Source organism: Cariama cristata, unplaced genomic scaffold, assembly GCF_000690535.1.
Source record: "Cariama cristata isolate BGI_N322 unplaced genomic scaffold, ASM69053v1 scaffold1535, whole genome shotgun sequence".
Classification (NCBI taxonomy): Eukaryota; Metazoa; Chordata; class Aves; order Cariamiformes; family Cariamidae; genus Cariama; species Cariama cristata.
The window spans coordinates 7,844-23,302 of NW_009616725.1; the positions used below are offsets into that span (position 1 = coordinate 7,844).

Sequence of the window (15,459 nt, forward strand, 5' to 3'; positions counted from 1 at the left end):
TTGTAAGTAAAAAGTATATTCATTTCTCTTCTAAAATTAGAGATTCTTCAGCATAATGGAATCTTAAGACTAGGAATCAGGGCAGTAGGTGAATTGATACAACGGCAAAGGTTCTCCTTCCCACTTGTGTAGAATATTGTTTATATTCTTTTCTCCAATCATCCTCCTGTAGCACTGTGTGTGGTAAGGACTCCTTGTAACTTCAGTGAGCTCTGGGAGACTAAATGGCATGATGACCCATAGAGATATAATGTCTTCTGATGCATGTGCTTAACACAAACATAAGGAAGCTACATGAATTTCAGACCAAGTGTAATATATATTTCCTTTTGCCAGGCATATCTGCTTATCTAAACATCTGGATTTTGGTTAGTGAATTATGAAAATAATTATCAATTGCCATCAATTGAAAATGTTAATCGTGTTCTTCAAAGGCAGTGCTAAAATGTGTATAGCTGCAGCAGAAGAGGAGATGGACACCTTACTGCATATCCTGTGAAATACAGTATTTAAAGTCATGCTTTTGTTCATCAATGATACCACAAGTAACCTCCCAAAGACCAGAGAGAGGCCAGTTGTATCATACAGACATGTTATGCCGAAAGACTAACTGTACTTTGTTTTCTTTCTGGCTTTTGAGGACACTGTTTGTAGAGAACATACTTCGGGTTTGGGTTTTTTGGTGTTTTTGTTTTGGTTTGGTTTTTTTTTTTTTCAAAATTGTTATTTAGGCAAAATTCCTGTTAAGGCAATTTCTAGCTTTACTATTACTTGCTTTTAAATTCCCTTTACAGCAACTGTGAGACTTTTGTTGCCTTACGCTTTGTTTGGTATTCACCATGTCTTGATTAAAACTCATCAATTACTGTGAAGAATGCTGCTGCATTTCTATTTCCTAATGCTTTCCAGCAGCTCCAAATGCATTCAACACAAGTTGAAATAAATGTATTAAAATTACAATGCATGCTACAACTGGTGGAAATCTAAGGGAAATCTTAGGCTAGTTATCAGCTTTTCACAAATGTGAAAATTGTAGGTTGAATAAGAAAAAGTAGTAAGTAACTTCTCAATTGGTGTGAGTGTTCTTATATGGGAATCAGTCAGCCTTTAGCAAATGGAAGTACTGCTTCTTTTAGGAAGGGAGGTCTCAGCTCAAATTCTTTTTCTCTTATGTAGTCTACACATATGCCTATCTTTAATTCATTCCAGAATGGCCAATTAAGCAGGGGTGGTTGTGGCTTTAGGTAAATATCTTAGTGGCATGAACAGTCCCAGCCTGTTTCTCCAAGAGCCTAACCCATCCCATTCACTGTTTTGTTGAGTCATTCTGCTCATCTGTCACTCTGAAAGTGGCATAACTTCTTAACTCGCCAAAAGCTACACATAGGATTTATTTATTTGCAGGTTTTTATTTATTTATTTATTTATTTAGGCATTTTGATCAGCAGGGCTCTCTGAAGGAAATCCAGTCCTTGTGATGATGTTTAGGCTCATAAGTGCCATTCAATGATGGTAGTTCAATGACAGCATGCTGTAAAAGACCATATTGAAAATATAACTGATACTCAGCAGAGCTTTTTTTTCCAGTAGCTATTCCAACCACTTCATTCAAAGTCACCTTCAACAAATAGCAATTACTGATTGTCTGTGCTTCTTCTACCAAGAAAAAACAGCCAATGCTGTTGTATTTCACTTCATTGTTACATAAATGAGGATAAATGTGTGCACGTTACACTTGTCTAAGTTCCAAACACTACCCAACAACTTAGGTAAGATGTGATCATGATGTTCTTTACCAGAAAGCGGTGCTGCCACTCGTTCTTCATCCCGTTGCTGTCTTCCCAGTGCAGTGAATCTCCTTTGCATAATTCATGGATGACTTCTGAACAAACAGCCTGAACAGATATTTATATTAACATACTTCTGCAGTGCTACTCAGATCTTGTAAAACTATAGCCTTATTCCTCTTGCTTGAAGAGAAAAATAAATCTTTCAGCTGTATGTCTTTCTTCTGCTTTTTCGTGCTCACTCATTTGATTTCTCAAGAATTTTTTCCTGTTTTCCTCATTACATTTTACGAGCTTCTCTATTTAATTTATGTGTCCATGTTATTCCATGTGGTTCAGATTACCATCATCACTATTTAATGAACTTCTTCATATAATCCATAGCAGAAATTTGAAAAAAATAGGATTTAAGCTTATTCATTAGTTTTTGTTTGGTTTTGTTTTGATTAATACTGGACATAATATGATTTAGAAAGAAACTCTATTGGTTGTGTTAAGAAGATGCTCCTTTTATAAATATATTTTCTGTAGGCATCTCATGTAGATGTTTTAGATGTTAAGATGTGTGACTTGCAAGGAAGCAGTGCCATGAACCTTTTTGTATCAGATGTAGTACAGTGTACAGAGTGCTGCTTGCGCCTTTAATAGTTAAATGAACATTCTTTTCTGTCTTGTTCTTGCTACAGAATGGAAAATGATCTTAACATTTACCTTTATGTTTTCCTATTGTCCAATTAGTGGTAACTGCAAAAAAAGCATACAAAGCCGGTTTATGATATTTCTGTAGCAACTTGCTCATTCGTAAAGGCCATCACTGAAAACTGAACACAAATCTCAAAATTACAGAAATAAACTAGTTCTTTTGAATAGTCATCCAAATCAAGTCAAATATAAAAGCAATAAATACAACCCTGGGCGAATTGTTTGAAGGTGAATTTATCAATTATTCCAAGAGGTTAGAACACCTATTGCTATTTAATCGCTCTAATATTAAATTAGCAGAAGTTTATTGTGTACAGAATAAGGACATACTAGTGGAAGTTAACATATGTTACTAAAAGTAAAAAATTCCTTGTTTTCTTAGTGTACCATTTATCTCTGGATACGTTCTGTTAGAACAAGTAATTCACCTATGTGGGTTTTAAATGTCGCAGAGGGTTTAGTGCATTTGCAAGAGATGGATGGGCAATTATGTACTGCAGCCACTTAATGCCACTCCACAATTTTTTCTCATCCTGTATGTTATAGTTTAAGCTATCCTCATGGATACACACTTTTTGGTAGCTACGTCTTTGGGTAGCCTTCAGAATTCATAGTAATCCTGCTAATTTCATGGAGGGTCAAGTGGTTGTTTGCCATTGTAGTTCAGATGTTCTTTTCTCTCTCATGTATAATGTCCAGGAAATACAAGCAAATTAAAGTTAAACAGATATGCAGCTTTAGATTTCAGAAATATCCTGAATACAACAGGGAAAACAGAAATCTGATTGTTTTGTTTCTGAAGGATAAAATGCTCAAAGGGTATCAAGGAGACTATGATAGAATAAAATGCAGTTATGTTATCAAAAATCAGTGACATGTTTTTTAATAATGGGGGAACTCCTTCACAGTTCTATTTATAAACATTTTAGCTGTTAAATGTTAACTGAGGAGATTAGATCTCGTTATGAAGGAATAGTAAGTGCTACCAAGTCAGCAGATCTTATTCAATTGCTACTGTTGTTTCCCCTGTGGTTTGAGTTAAAACAGCCGATTTTACACGTGGATTTATTCATAAAAGTTCTGCGAGGGCTAGGATCTGGTCTCATCTCCAGTTTTCAATCAAATAGTGATATCATGCAATGATGACATTTATTAATTAATTAATTTCCCAGTAGTCAATAAGGAAGATACTGAACGGGAGCTACTATAATTGGACATCTTAAAATCAGGAGGTCTGATACATTCATACAACTTTTTTTTTTTTTAAAAAACTGGCCAAAAGCCTTTTGGAGAGTTAATATTTTCTTCAGTAGATGTTTGAATAGTGCAGAAGTCCCAGAGGACGTGAAGGAAACTGAAGGATAAGAACAACGCTAGCAGTGAACCTAGATGTTATAAAGAATAACTGATAGGTCTGTCCAGCTGACGTTGATATGGGAAACAATAATGAAAAAAAAGAACTTAAACAGGGTAAAGGAGGCAATGGCAGCTGATACTGATTATGGAAAACATTTAGGAAATCAACTGGATCCTTTTTTAGAATACGTTAGTACATTTGTTTGCTAGACATAATAGTGTTGATCATAGAAACATAGAATGGTTTGGTTGGAAGGGGGAAGGGACCTTAAAGATCATCCAGTTCCAATGCCCCCTGCCATGGACAGGGACACCTTCCACCAGACCAGGTTGCTCAAAGCCCCATCCAACCTGACTTTGACCACTTCCAGGGATGGGGCAGCCACAGCTTCTCGGGGCAACCTGTGCCACTACCTCGCCATCCTCACGGTGAAGAATTTCTGCCTCATATCTCATCTAAATCTTCCCCCTTCCAATTTAAAGCCATTGCCCCTTGTCCTGTCGCTACATGTCCTTCTAAAAAGTCCCTCCTTGGCTTTCTTGTCGGCCCCTTTAGATACTGGAAGGCTGCTCTGAGGTCTCCCTGGAGCCTTCTCTTCTCCAGGCTGAACAACCCCAACTCTCTCAGCCTGTCTCCACAGGAGAGGTGCTCCAGCCCTCCGATCATCTTCATGGCCTCATCTGGACTCGCTCCAACAGGTCCATGTCCTTCTTGTGTTGGGGACCCCAGAGCTGAAGGCAGTACTGCGGGGGGGGGCGTCTCACGAGAGCGGAGTACAGGGGGAGAATCCCCTCCCTCAACCTGCTGGTCACACTGCTTTTGATGCAGCCCAGGATACAGTTGGCTTTCTGGGCTGCAAGCACATATTGCCAGGTCATGTTGAGCTTCTTGTCAATGTATACATATGACTTATACCTCTCTAGGGTGTGTGTCTTTACATGGCATCCTGGTTACTAAATTATAATAACAGAAGATCAGCAGAGCAGTCATCATAAGATAGATGGAAAAGTGATTACAAAACAGGATTCAAAATTGGAAAAATCACTGGACAGTTTCTACAGGCAACATAGAAATTCATTTACATGACATTATCAGCCTGCTAAGTGGCTAAAGTAGATGGGGTGGGGACTGATGCACCCTTTACTGCTTTTTATTACACTTGATTACATGTTCCTCTTGTAGCTACATTTACCTGTTACAGGTTCTTTTTAATTTTAGTGATGGTTCTAATTTAACACCCAGCATAATAACAGCAAGGTAAATGGAGATGTTTAAATCCCCCCTGCAGAACCATAGGAGAGTCCAAGGCCTTGTTTTCCGTAGCAAAGCTTTTATTAGCACTTGACAATGAGATTATGCAATGGCTTCAGCTCTCTGTGGAATACCTGGTGCTGGCATGCAAGAGCAAGAGACTGCCAAAAGCCTCTGCATGGTTTGGCACCTCCAAAGTGACTGTCAGTTTACTTACGTTCCTAATCTGACAGTCACTAAAAATAGTTCAGGAGGCTGCTTTCTACTGATGAAGAAATCGTGTCCCTCTGGATATTTATATTAGGAGGGAAGGGAACAATTAGTGAATCATGATTTATTTACAGTTTACAGGTAAGAGTATATAGGAGAGCTTTCATATTTGTTATCATTTCTTGAAAAATACTGAACCATCACAAGGGAAGGAAGACTATACAGTGTGGAACCTGAAAATACTGAACATATTTTGCTCATGCATTTATGTCATGACTTTAAAATTACTTAAGTTTAAACACAGAGTTGTTTCTGTCTTAATAGTAACTAATGCATTTTTTTTTTACAGCCAGCAATCAGCTGAAGACCTTGCAAGAGTACCTGTTAATTCTACCAGCAATATCTTGAATAGGCTATTGCTCAGTTATGACCCCAGGATAAGACCTAATTTCAAAGGTTTGTCAGATGTTTCAGCCTTTTTTTAATCTTTGGAATTTAACTTTTATGCTTTTCATACATAGAAGATTTGTGTAGAGATAATATTCACAACCTAAATTTCTGGTTTGTTTTATTTATTTTTTTTTTAAAATGGAAATTTCCCTAGATAGTGTGAAACTGTGGAAGATGTTTACCATTTTGAGCTGAAAGGTAGTATGTTAGGATTTCATCATCATAATAGTGTGTGATGCATTATTATTTTTATTTTATAAAAGATTCTTTTAAAGTAGAATTAGATTTTATAGAATAAGTTTTTTAAATGTCTTTTTATCCCTACGTTTTACTTAGACTTAGTAGTACCTCCGCTTTACAGTATTTTAAAACATCAAAATTCTCTATAGACATCCTTCAAGATAACTTTGTAAAAATTGAGATCAGCAGTATCACTGCTTGGAAACTATACATTTATTAAATCCTTTAAAGTTATGTTAGTAATACAGCTTACACACTTCGAGATTTCAAATAGGTAATGAATTTAAAGACATCCTCTGACTTTAAAACATCTTCCTGGTAGTCAAATATTGTAGGAATCTTCCATGTAGGGAAATGTGATTTCCTTCTATGTACAGAAAAGCTTGGAATACATATTCTTTGCAAAACCTCTAATAACTCATACAGCTGTAAGTTAACACTTTCCAGGAATTAGGTTATTTCCCTGCTGGAAAAAGACATAGACAATTTTATTACATTACAGGCACTGCAGTTTACATAAATCAGTTCTTTCATTTTAAAACTTAAATTTAATTATATGTACATTAAGAGATATTTTAACATGTATATCAACAGTATGAGAAAATTGGAGATCTATAGTCTTTATTGTGCTTTTGAAGAGACCATTTTCAGATGTTCTGTTTAACAAAGTTTTATAAATGTATTAAACTTGGTTCTCAGCAAGCGTCCTGCTTCTTTCTTATTCTCTGTAGAATCATATTTATATGTTTTCAGCACTGAGCCTTGTCACAAAGAATAAATGTCCAGCCTATGCTCTACCTGTTCTTCAGCATGATAGGCTTGTAATCACAAAGCATGTCGCACATTTCTTTATATTTTTGATAACCCTGCTGGCAGTCTGGTAAGAATCAAGACAGAAGGAGAAGGGAGGACATGTAATGTTAACTCACAGGGAGGTGGAAGAAAAAAACATTTTCTGACAAGTGGTTTGCCCATGTGAAAGTGTTCCTCATGCATGAACGGTTTTCTTGGATGGCACTTCCTATTCAAATCTGGAAGAAATAGTACACTCTTGGCTACTGGTGATATGGTGGGTGCTCTGTCACAGGCATCAGGCGCTAAAAAAACTATTATGCTTATTGCATGACCAAAAGCATCACACTTAACTGGTCTGATTTAAAAAAAAAACACCAACTGATTTAACTGAAAAAAACCGACGTTTTACTTCAGTGATTTTCTGATGAACCAAGAGAATGAGTTTGAATTTATATATTAAATGTACACCGAAATATTTTGTGCCAGTAGGCAAACTATTAGATGAGGCATATATTACTTTGTACTGTATTTGCTTACTCTGTCAAAATAGTCTTCGTATATTCCTATACATCTTTTATTGCTGAAAATATAAAGAAGCCCACCAAATTAAGTATTTGTAACAGTGCAGATGAGATCAGATACATGCATGTAGTGTGCATACTGACTCTCTCAGCATATAGGTGCTAAATAAAACTAGCAGACCATAATTAGTTCTCACAACCATCAGACCACTTCTCCTTGCTTCATGATAACTCTCTGTTAACACCAGATTAAATGACTGCTAATCAGTTCCCGCAGGGTGACAGAGGGCAGATGTAACAGCTGTCACACCATCCCTCTTCAACTACAGGAATCCTGGCTGTGGAAAAGAGGAAAAAATCCAGCCCGTCTTAATATCTTCGTAGCTGCTGGGTTCTAGAAATTTTTCTTGGCAAATTGGTAACCATTGTAAAATGGAGCAACTTTCCAGCTCTCTTGCACCAAGGCTAGATAGTTGTGAAAGCTGCATGCAGTAGCTTTTATATCTGCCTGCATTCACACTTTGCAGTTATGTACTTGACTTGCACAAAGAAGTATCCTCTTACAATATAAATACATGTCTCATCGTGAATCATAAACAGGTAATTTGGGATGATAGATCATCGTTATGACCTTGACAGTTAAAAGTGTCTGCTGCTAGAAATGTGAATTCCCTCTATCTATTACGCTGCATGCAAAAGTAATACTGGATTGTCCATTCCATGATAACAGAAAATCATGGAATTTGGAAATTATTCAAATTTACGATCTGTGAAATGCTTTAAGCTTAGCACTCTGGACTAAGGATTCTTTTTTCCTTTTTTATCACTAGGTTGAAAAGAGTTTTTGTGATTTCTATTGGCTTTCAATGGAAATAGATTAAACCACAGCTTTTGAAAACTGTGTATATACTAACTTGGAAAGATAAAGTTGTATGACCCTATAAAAAAAATTTCACATCGTGTTACCAGTATGAAGGAGCTTTAAATGAAGGATAATGTACCTTTATGGGCTTGTGCAGTTCACTAGAAACCTTTTTTCTCTTTTTTAAAGGAATTCCAGTCGATGTTGCAGTCAACATCTTCATTAACAGCTTTGGGTCAATTCAAGAGACAACTATGGTAAGACTGAAATTAAATTAATGTAGCACACATGGAGATTTTCTTACTAAATTAAGTTTCAGGCTGAAGATTATCAACTATGAAGCAGAAGTAATTATTATTGTAGACACTGAGAACTGAGTTAATCGAGTTAGTGATAGAGTCACTGTGTTTTATGTGATAAACCTATTAATCTATTTCATTCTATATTTGTCCACACATTGTCATAGCTTTTAGAATCTGATGTACATGGTTTCTGAGATGCAAGAAATACACTTATTTCCATAAGTTATTAAGTTCAGGGGCAGAACATATTTGGTAGTATGAATTAAGTAATCTTCCTGAGAGTTAATATATAGGTTGCTTGGTGTATTACTGGAGAAAATACTAGGATTGTATATGAGAGAAAAAGAACATACACGCATTAGGCTGAAGCGTACAGGTTCTCTGTTTTATGTAGATCTGAGGATAGGAGTAAATCATGGAGGAGTAAAAGGAGAAGGAGTAAAGGAGTAGACCATCAATGACCATACTCTTAGTCCTGTTAATTTACTGTGAGAGAGAGAGAGAAACTGAGGAATGAAGTTTCTAAAAATGTGTTTCAAATTCAGTCAGAAAATTTCAACATGTCAATAGCAGCACCAAATAATCCTCATTACAATTTTGACTTTTTTTTGTTTCTATAGGAGATAAAATCTATTTCAAAATAAGAAGTTATTTCAGCAAAGCCCTTTTCCAATATTTTGAGACTTGAAGAACTTTTTTTGCAGTGGTATTTCCAATAAATACCATCAAAAATATTGCCAAAAAATTACATTTAATTCTTGAAGACGTTCTGACCTCTTCAGGGTTTTTCTTTTGTGTAAAAAAGACGGGAGTACATCATATCTTACCAGTATGTGGAAAGCCACAGCCAGGGCATGCACTCAGAGAAGGAGTTCTGAAGCACTCCCTGTGAGCATCCCATTTAGAAATAACTTTGGCGATCTACTGCATCCAAAGCATTGAGGCAGTTTCCAAAATCAAGCTGCTTTTTTTAATGCTGTGACTAAGGCAGCATTCGTACTCACAATGGCACAGAAGCAATAAACCATAATATGGCTAATAAATAATAAAACACCTTTTGTTGTCGGTGGAAGTAAGTATCCACTTAAAATTCAGAACCAACTTATGTGATACCCTAATAACATTTCAGTAGGACTGCAGAGCCACTCAAAGTTAAACATATGTGATGGCTGAAGCAGCTTTTGAACAGGTTGACCAGAAATTTCTGTTTCTTTAACTAGGAGTGAATAAAGATTGAGATTTGATTGCAAATGATAGTAAGTCAACTAATGGCATTAGTGGTATGAGAAACATTCACCTATGTAGTTTTTAAGAGAGGACAAAGTCTGTGAAGCAAAGTTTTATTTCAGCGCTGGGTGCGCGGGAGATCACTTCTGCGATCCTCCTGCGTGCACATGGGTTAGTCTAACTTCCTCAAGTTTATTTAGGACAGTCATTCATATTCATGTCATTTCTCAGAAGTATTATACATATTTAAATGATTTCCCCGAAGTTATTTACATCTATGCCCTCCCACTTGTGTCTGCGCACTGTTCTCTAGGGGTCTTCTTTGAGGGTCATGGGGTGAAGGCTCAAAATCTTCCTCTCGGTTGAACTCCTTATTCCAGCGCCTGCACTCTATTGTTCCGGTTACATTGCAAACCCAAGTTGACAGTTAATCCTCTCTTTCTCAACCAGGTAGAGACTAATCATGGCTAACATAAGTGGTGTCTACCAAGGCAACTTAACCCTATACCCAAATACACATTACCCTGTCTCCGTCCCCATACTTGGGTACCTGGAAACTTACCTTCTTTCTGACCACCTATCTGTTATGGCTTAAGCAAAACTACAATATTATTTATCACAGTGGGAAGTGATATTAAAACAAAGAATGTAAGTATGCCAAAGATACCATGAGATTTATTTCTGAAAACAAAAAAGGAGACTGAAGTTTAAAGAGGGGCAGGGAGGAAGAACAGGAAAGTAGGAGTGAGATAAGTGTCTAAGATGGCAGGTATATTAGGCCAGATGGCCCTTTCAAGTTTCTGAAATTTATTGCATGCTTTAATTAGTGACTTTTACAGAGACTTTTTTACATTCACCCAGATGCAAATAGTAACAAACCATTAATGTAAGAGGTGTGCTATACCCCGCCAAATTAAGTATGCTCTCTACAGCAATGCATGTATGCCTCTCTGTTAACTGCTGGTATGGCCACTCACAAATTTACTAGGATGTTCTGTAAGATAAGTCATGCTCTCCTCCGTATTTCAGAACTTCAGGGACCATCCTTACTTTAATTTATGCTTTTATTTAGATTTCTATGTCCAGCCGATCACCATGATAGCTAAGCATGTTTATGTGAAGTTTGGATTACTTCTTGGTTGCCTTAATGTATCACAGGAAGCACTGACAAAAGAAACGCTCCATCTGTTCTTCCATATATCACTTGGGAAATTCATCCTCCTGCAGTGGGTATTGGATCCTGTGAACATTCAGGAGCCACTGCTCTCTTGGGGATGGACTGGTACTTGTCCTCAGATGGTCTGGGTGATGCACCAGACAGTAGAAGCAAGTCCCTTAGGCTAGGAAAAATTTGTACCTCCAGAATCACAGGAAAAGTGGTTCCTGGAGCTGAGGCACCAAGTCTGTGAAGGGCCAGAGGGGCCTCTTGCCTTCAGAAAGGAGAGACATTTGCAGGCAGTAACAGATCTGCTGAAAAAGGTTCCTCAGTGTTGAAGAAGAGAGTGGCTGTCTGTATCTCTACTGTCTCAGGCACTGGTGTGAATCGTGAGGAATATTGATTTCTTGACTGTCTCTGAAGTTACCAGAAACTACTAAACTGGTTGGAGTCATATCATTACTGATACCAATATCTGTCAAATAATATATTTCTCAGTATTTCAGTCAATGAAGTATCATGATGATTCTTGGCTCTGTAACCACTTCTGGCTTTAATAGCTGAAATCATAGGTTTTTGCAAAATCTATGTGGGGGTAAAGCATCCTGGTTTTGCCATGCTAAAGGGACGATCCCTTCTTTTGGGTGATGGAAGGGTGGGGAAAAATAACTGCAGGTGCCAGGTGATTGGAAGTGAGGTCGTGGTAGAAGGCCCAACAAACAAATGTGTACAGTGCCAGTGAGAAAAGGCCATTCACCATGCTGATCTCCTTTTGTTCAGAAGGATGTTAAAAGAGGTGCAGAAGGAAATATCTTCAACAAGATGTCCTGTATCGCACTCTTAGACCCTTCTCCGAAATAACCAACTCTGGGCTTAGTATCTGGAACTTCTAACTATTCAGCAGGCTCCCACAGTGTCCCTCACCTTGACATCATGGTGGCTGGTTGTGATGGTTCCTCACATATTTCAGGAATCCCACAAAATTATTTTCAATTATTTTTTGCTTGCTGTCCTTCTGGTCCCATGATGATTGCATTCTTAGCTATGCAGTTGGCTGGTCCTCAACAAAAAAAGTAGAGATTACCTCCCACTGAGGTAGAGTCTACTTAGTTTTAAGAGAGAGGAGGATTTCTTTACAGAAAAGCATCAAGAGGTTTGAAGTAATACTGGTTTGAAGCAAGATAGGACCCATAATGTGGATCCTGTGCCCAGAAGCCTGTATTTCTTTAATGAAGCCCTTGTGAAGAAACTGACGGGCAAATGTTTGCTGTGTATCTAGAAAAGGTAGTGTTCATGCTGTGTTGTTGAATACTTGAGACAATTATGATATTTTCACACACATATCAAACAAGTTACCTAGAAAAACTAAAGAAAAAATTAGATAACTACAGAGAGAATAAGAATTTGTACAACTAAAATGGAGAAATGCTTATACCAGGGCTGCTACCTTCCAGTAAGCTCCTCATTAGACTACTTGTCTAGGATCCCTATGCTAACTCTGCTCCTGATTTTGCAGATGTTTTCTAGACTGCAGATTTATGGGATAATACGGTGATTATGTCACATTTAGAAACTGTTGTAGACTGGATGACCAGTCAAGGATTCCTAGGGATAGATCGTTTCTGGTATAAATACCCATAGGGCTATAATATTTTAGCTGTGCTGATGATCTGACCCTCTGTCCACAGAATCTATATTCAAGGTTTGTACTTGCAGTGTAACCTTTCTTCACTGACTCAAATGGCAAAACACCAGTTCCTCCTTCTCCTTTACTTTAAAACCTTGCAGAAAGGTCTGTTAAATATTTATGTATATAAATGAAAATTCATTTTCCTTATTTTAGTCTTAAAAATGCTGTTTTCTACTTTATTAAAAGACTGCGCTATTGTGCTTCCTTTCTTTGCATGACTTCAATTCATGTAGAAAAAGCCTTTCATGATCTTCTATGTGCTCCAGTTTGCAGACAGAGATGCATTGGCTATGCCTGGTTTGTGGCCTGAGGAGTTTTTCTGGCCACATGCCCACTGTTTAGTAGGTTGCATTTGAAATATTTCCTAGAATGCCTCCCCTTTTCAACCTCCCTGAAAACAACTTGCCTTCTGTTGGAGTTTCATGGGAAAACAAAACACTGTGGAATACTTCTGTGATTCTTTTTACTTGCTAGGTCCTCCTAGCTCTAATGCTGATGAATATCTCTTCTACCCCTTGGCCCTAGTTTCAGGCTTTTTAATTGCTATTTGACTCTCCTTTATTATAAAATGCCAGTCATTCTGTAATATTCAAAGAATGTTTGTAAAAGGTATAGAAGGAAGACCATGTGCTTCATGCAGACCACTTCTTCAGCCCCTCTTGAACCTAATTGTAGTGCACATACTGAATCCTAAAATTCATTGCCCAGATTTGAGAGGACTGGTGGCAGACTTCTTTCAAAATGGATTTATAACAGATGATAGTCTATACTGCTGCCAGATGCTGTAATAGTTCATATTCTTCTGAGAAGAAGCCCTTCTGCACATCATTGTCTGGCTAGCCACAGTTTTGTATACTGACATCTCTTTGTTTCCTTCTACTTTTTAATATTGCCTCAAGTATGTGGTGGCCTTCCTCTCCAAGTACACCATGGCACAAGTTTCTAGTCTTATAGGTAGGTCTGGACTGCACAGCGGGCAGGAACCGGACTGAGGGGTGCACGGATTGGGGTCAGAGGGAGGGGAGCGCGCAGAGTCCCACCAGGAACCAGGATGAGGGGAAGAGAGGGCTGACCCCTCTGATCCCCAAGCTTTATACCGAGTATTCCCGTGGGTGGGATGGAATACGGCATTGGTCAGGCCTGGGTCACCTGTCCCCTCTGCAGCTTCCTGGGGGTGCGACCCCTCCTCCCCCTTCCCCCCAGGAGGAGCCCAGCGGAGCCCAAGAGAGCCCGCAGGGAACAAGCACCCACCCGTGGGCCTTTCTGCAGAACAATCCCGCTCCTGCCCCAGCAACAGCTACAGACATAACCACCATCAGCTCTGACAGCAGGCACTGCCTGAGACCTGGAGTCAGCTTCAGACAGGGCAGTTACTAAAGAACTTAACTGAAGGGAAAAAAACAACCAATTCTACTGAAAGGATAAATGGTCTTGTTTTAGCCAAACCAGGACAAGTGCTTATCATTTACCTGTGGCTTTCAGAAGGTATTTTATTTTGTTAATATTAGGGTAATGCACTTGTTTATGGGGAAATTAATTTTGGTGTAATGAATACTGTAATGCTTGTGAGCATGAACAGTGTGCAGTATTTATCTCATATGGTTTAAAGTAATTGTTTTCACTGTGACAAGAAGTGCATATGGAATGGGAACTTCAGCAAGAAGCAAGTAAAGTAAATTTTCAATTATATACATATAATTGAAAAGACGCTTTCTGAGATAATGACCTGAATTCTGTCCTGTTCTGAAGCTTCTCTATGAGAGAAGTACAAAGTGACTTAATATCAACTATTATTTTATACTTCTTCTTTACTTTGACAAGATAATATAGGTTCTTGTATAAATAAGAGTCAGACTACATATATTTTTTTAAAAACAGACTACCAACAAGTAACGTATCTCTCAGAACTATGCATATTAATAAATATTACCTCAGTTCTTTCTACTTAGTTTTGATGCTTTGCTTTTCCTCACAATGCAGTAAGGAAAAATACTACACAGTATAGTGTAGTGAAGAAATACCTGAACTGCTCTGACAGGTGGACTGGACATGGGAAAGTGGGCACCGTATTCTGATTAACAGGGTAAATCAACAGGGTAAATTATTCTGCATGAGATCTTAGCCAAATGAACTCCTTCCCCTTGGAGTTAGTGTGACTGTCTCAACATGGCACTTGCTTTGGAATGTAAATACATACATTGTAGTAAGTACAACAGAAGAGAACTCACATTATATCAACAGAAAAATGTGTAAGAGAGCATTGATGTGTAAAATAAACAACTTTATAAAATTATTTTGTTATGCAGAATACATATGTTGAGAACCTTCACTCACAGATTTTGCTATAATTGTAAAGCAGTAGCAGTGTTTTCATTGCTCTAAAAGACACAGCCCTAACAGACAGCAATGAAAAAAACCAAAACACACTGTAGAAGACAAGTAGGAAGACTGGAGATAGAAGTTATCTTACCTGTAGAATTTTGGTTTATTTGTTTGGTTGGATGGTTTTTTCCTTTATTTCAACAATACCTTTATTTTTTTTCTGTATGTGATCTGCCTAGTTTATATATACATAAAAAAGAGGCACTGGCTTAAATGTAAATGTAAAAAGCAAAAAGACTTGGAGGTAAGACTGAAAAATCATAGCTGACATACTGGGTCAGATTTTTCCTTTGGATGCACACAGCTTTCACTAAGGACAGAACATGTGCATGTATCGTTTTGCCCTGAGACACATGCTACTCCAATTCCTGAAGGCAAAATGAGGTTCTCATTGAGCATGGCTCTACTACTGTCCATCCTTGAGCAAGAGTCCTGCTGAAAAAAGTTTCCTCTGTGTAAAGCCTTGATTTTGTCTCTTTGAGGCATGTTCTGTTTACGCTTTCATACATGCTACCTCAGTACTTGTG

The 15,459-nt window shown here is 37.8% G+C and overlaps 1 protein-coding gene across 1 annotated transcript in view; it reads left to right on the forward strand.

The window, feature by feature from the left end:
- GLRB (glycine receptor, beta) overlaps positions 1-15,459 on the forward strand; it is a 39,837-nt gene that overhangs the window by 6,944 nt on the left and 17,434 nt on the right. Inside the window, exons 2-3 of the mRNA XM_009700256.1 lie at positions 5,657-5,763; positions 8,365-8,432. Coding sequence (XP_009698558.1) covers positions 5,657-5,763; positions 8,365-8,432 — 175 coding nt within the window. The remainder of the gene's footprint in view (positions 1-5,656; positions 5,764-8,364; positions 8,433-15,459) is intronic.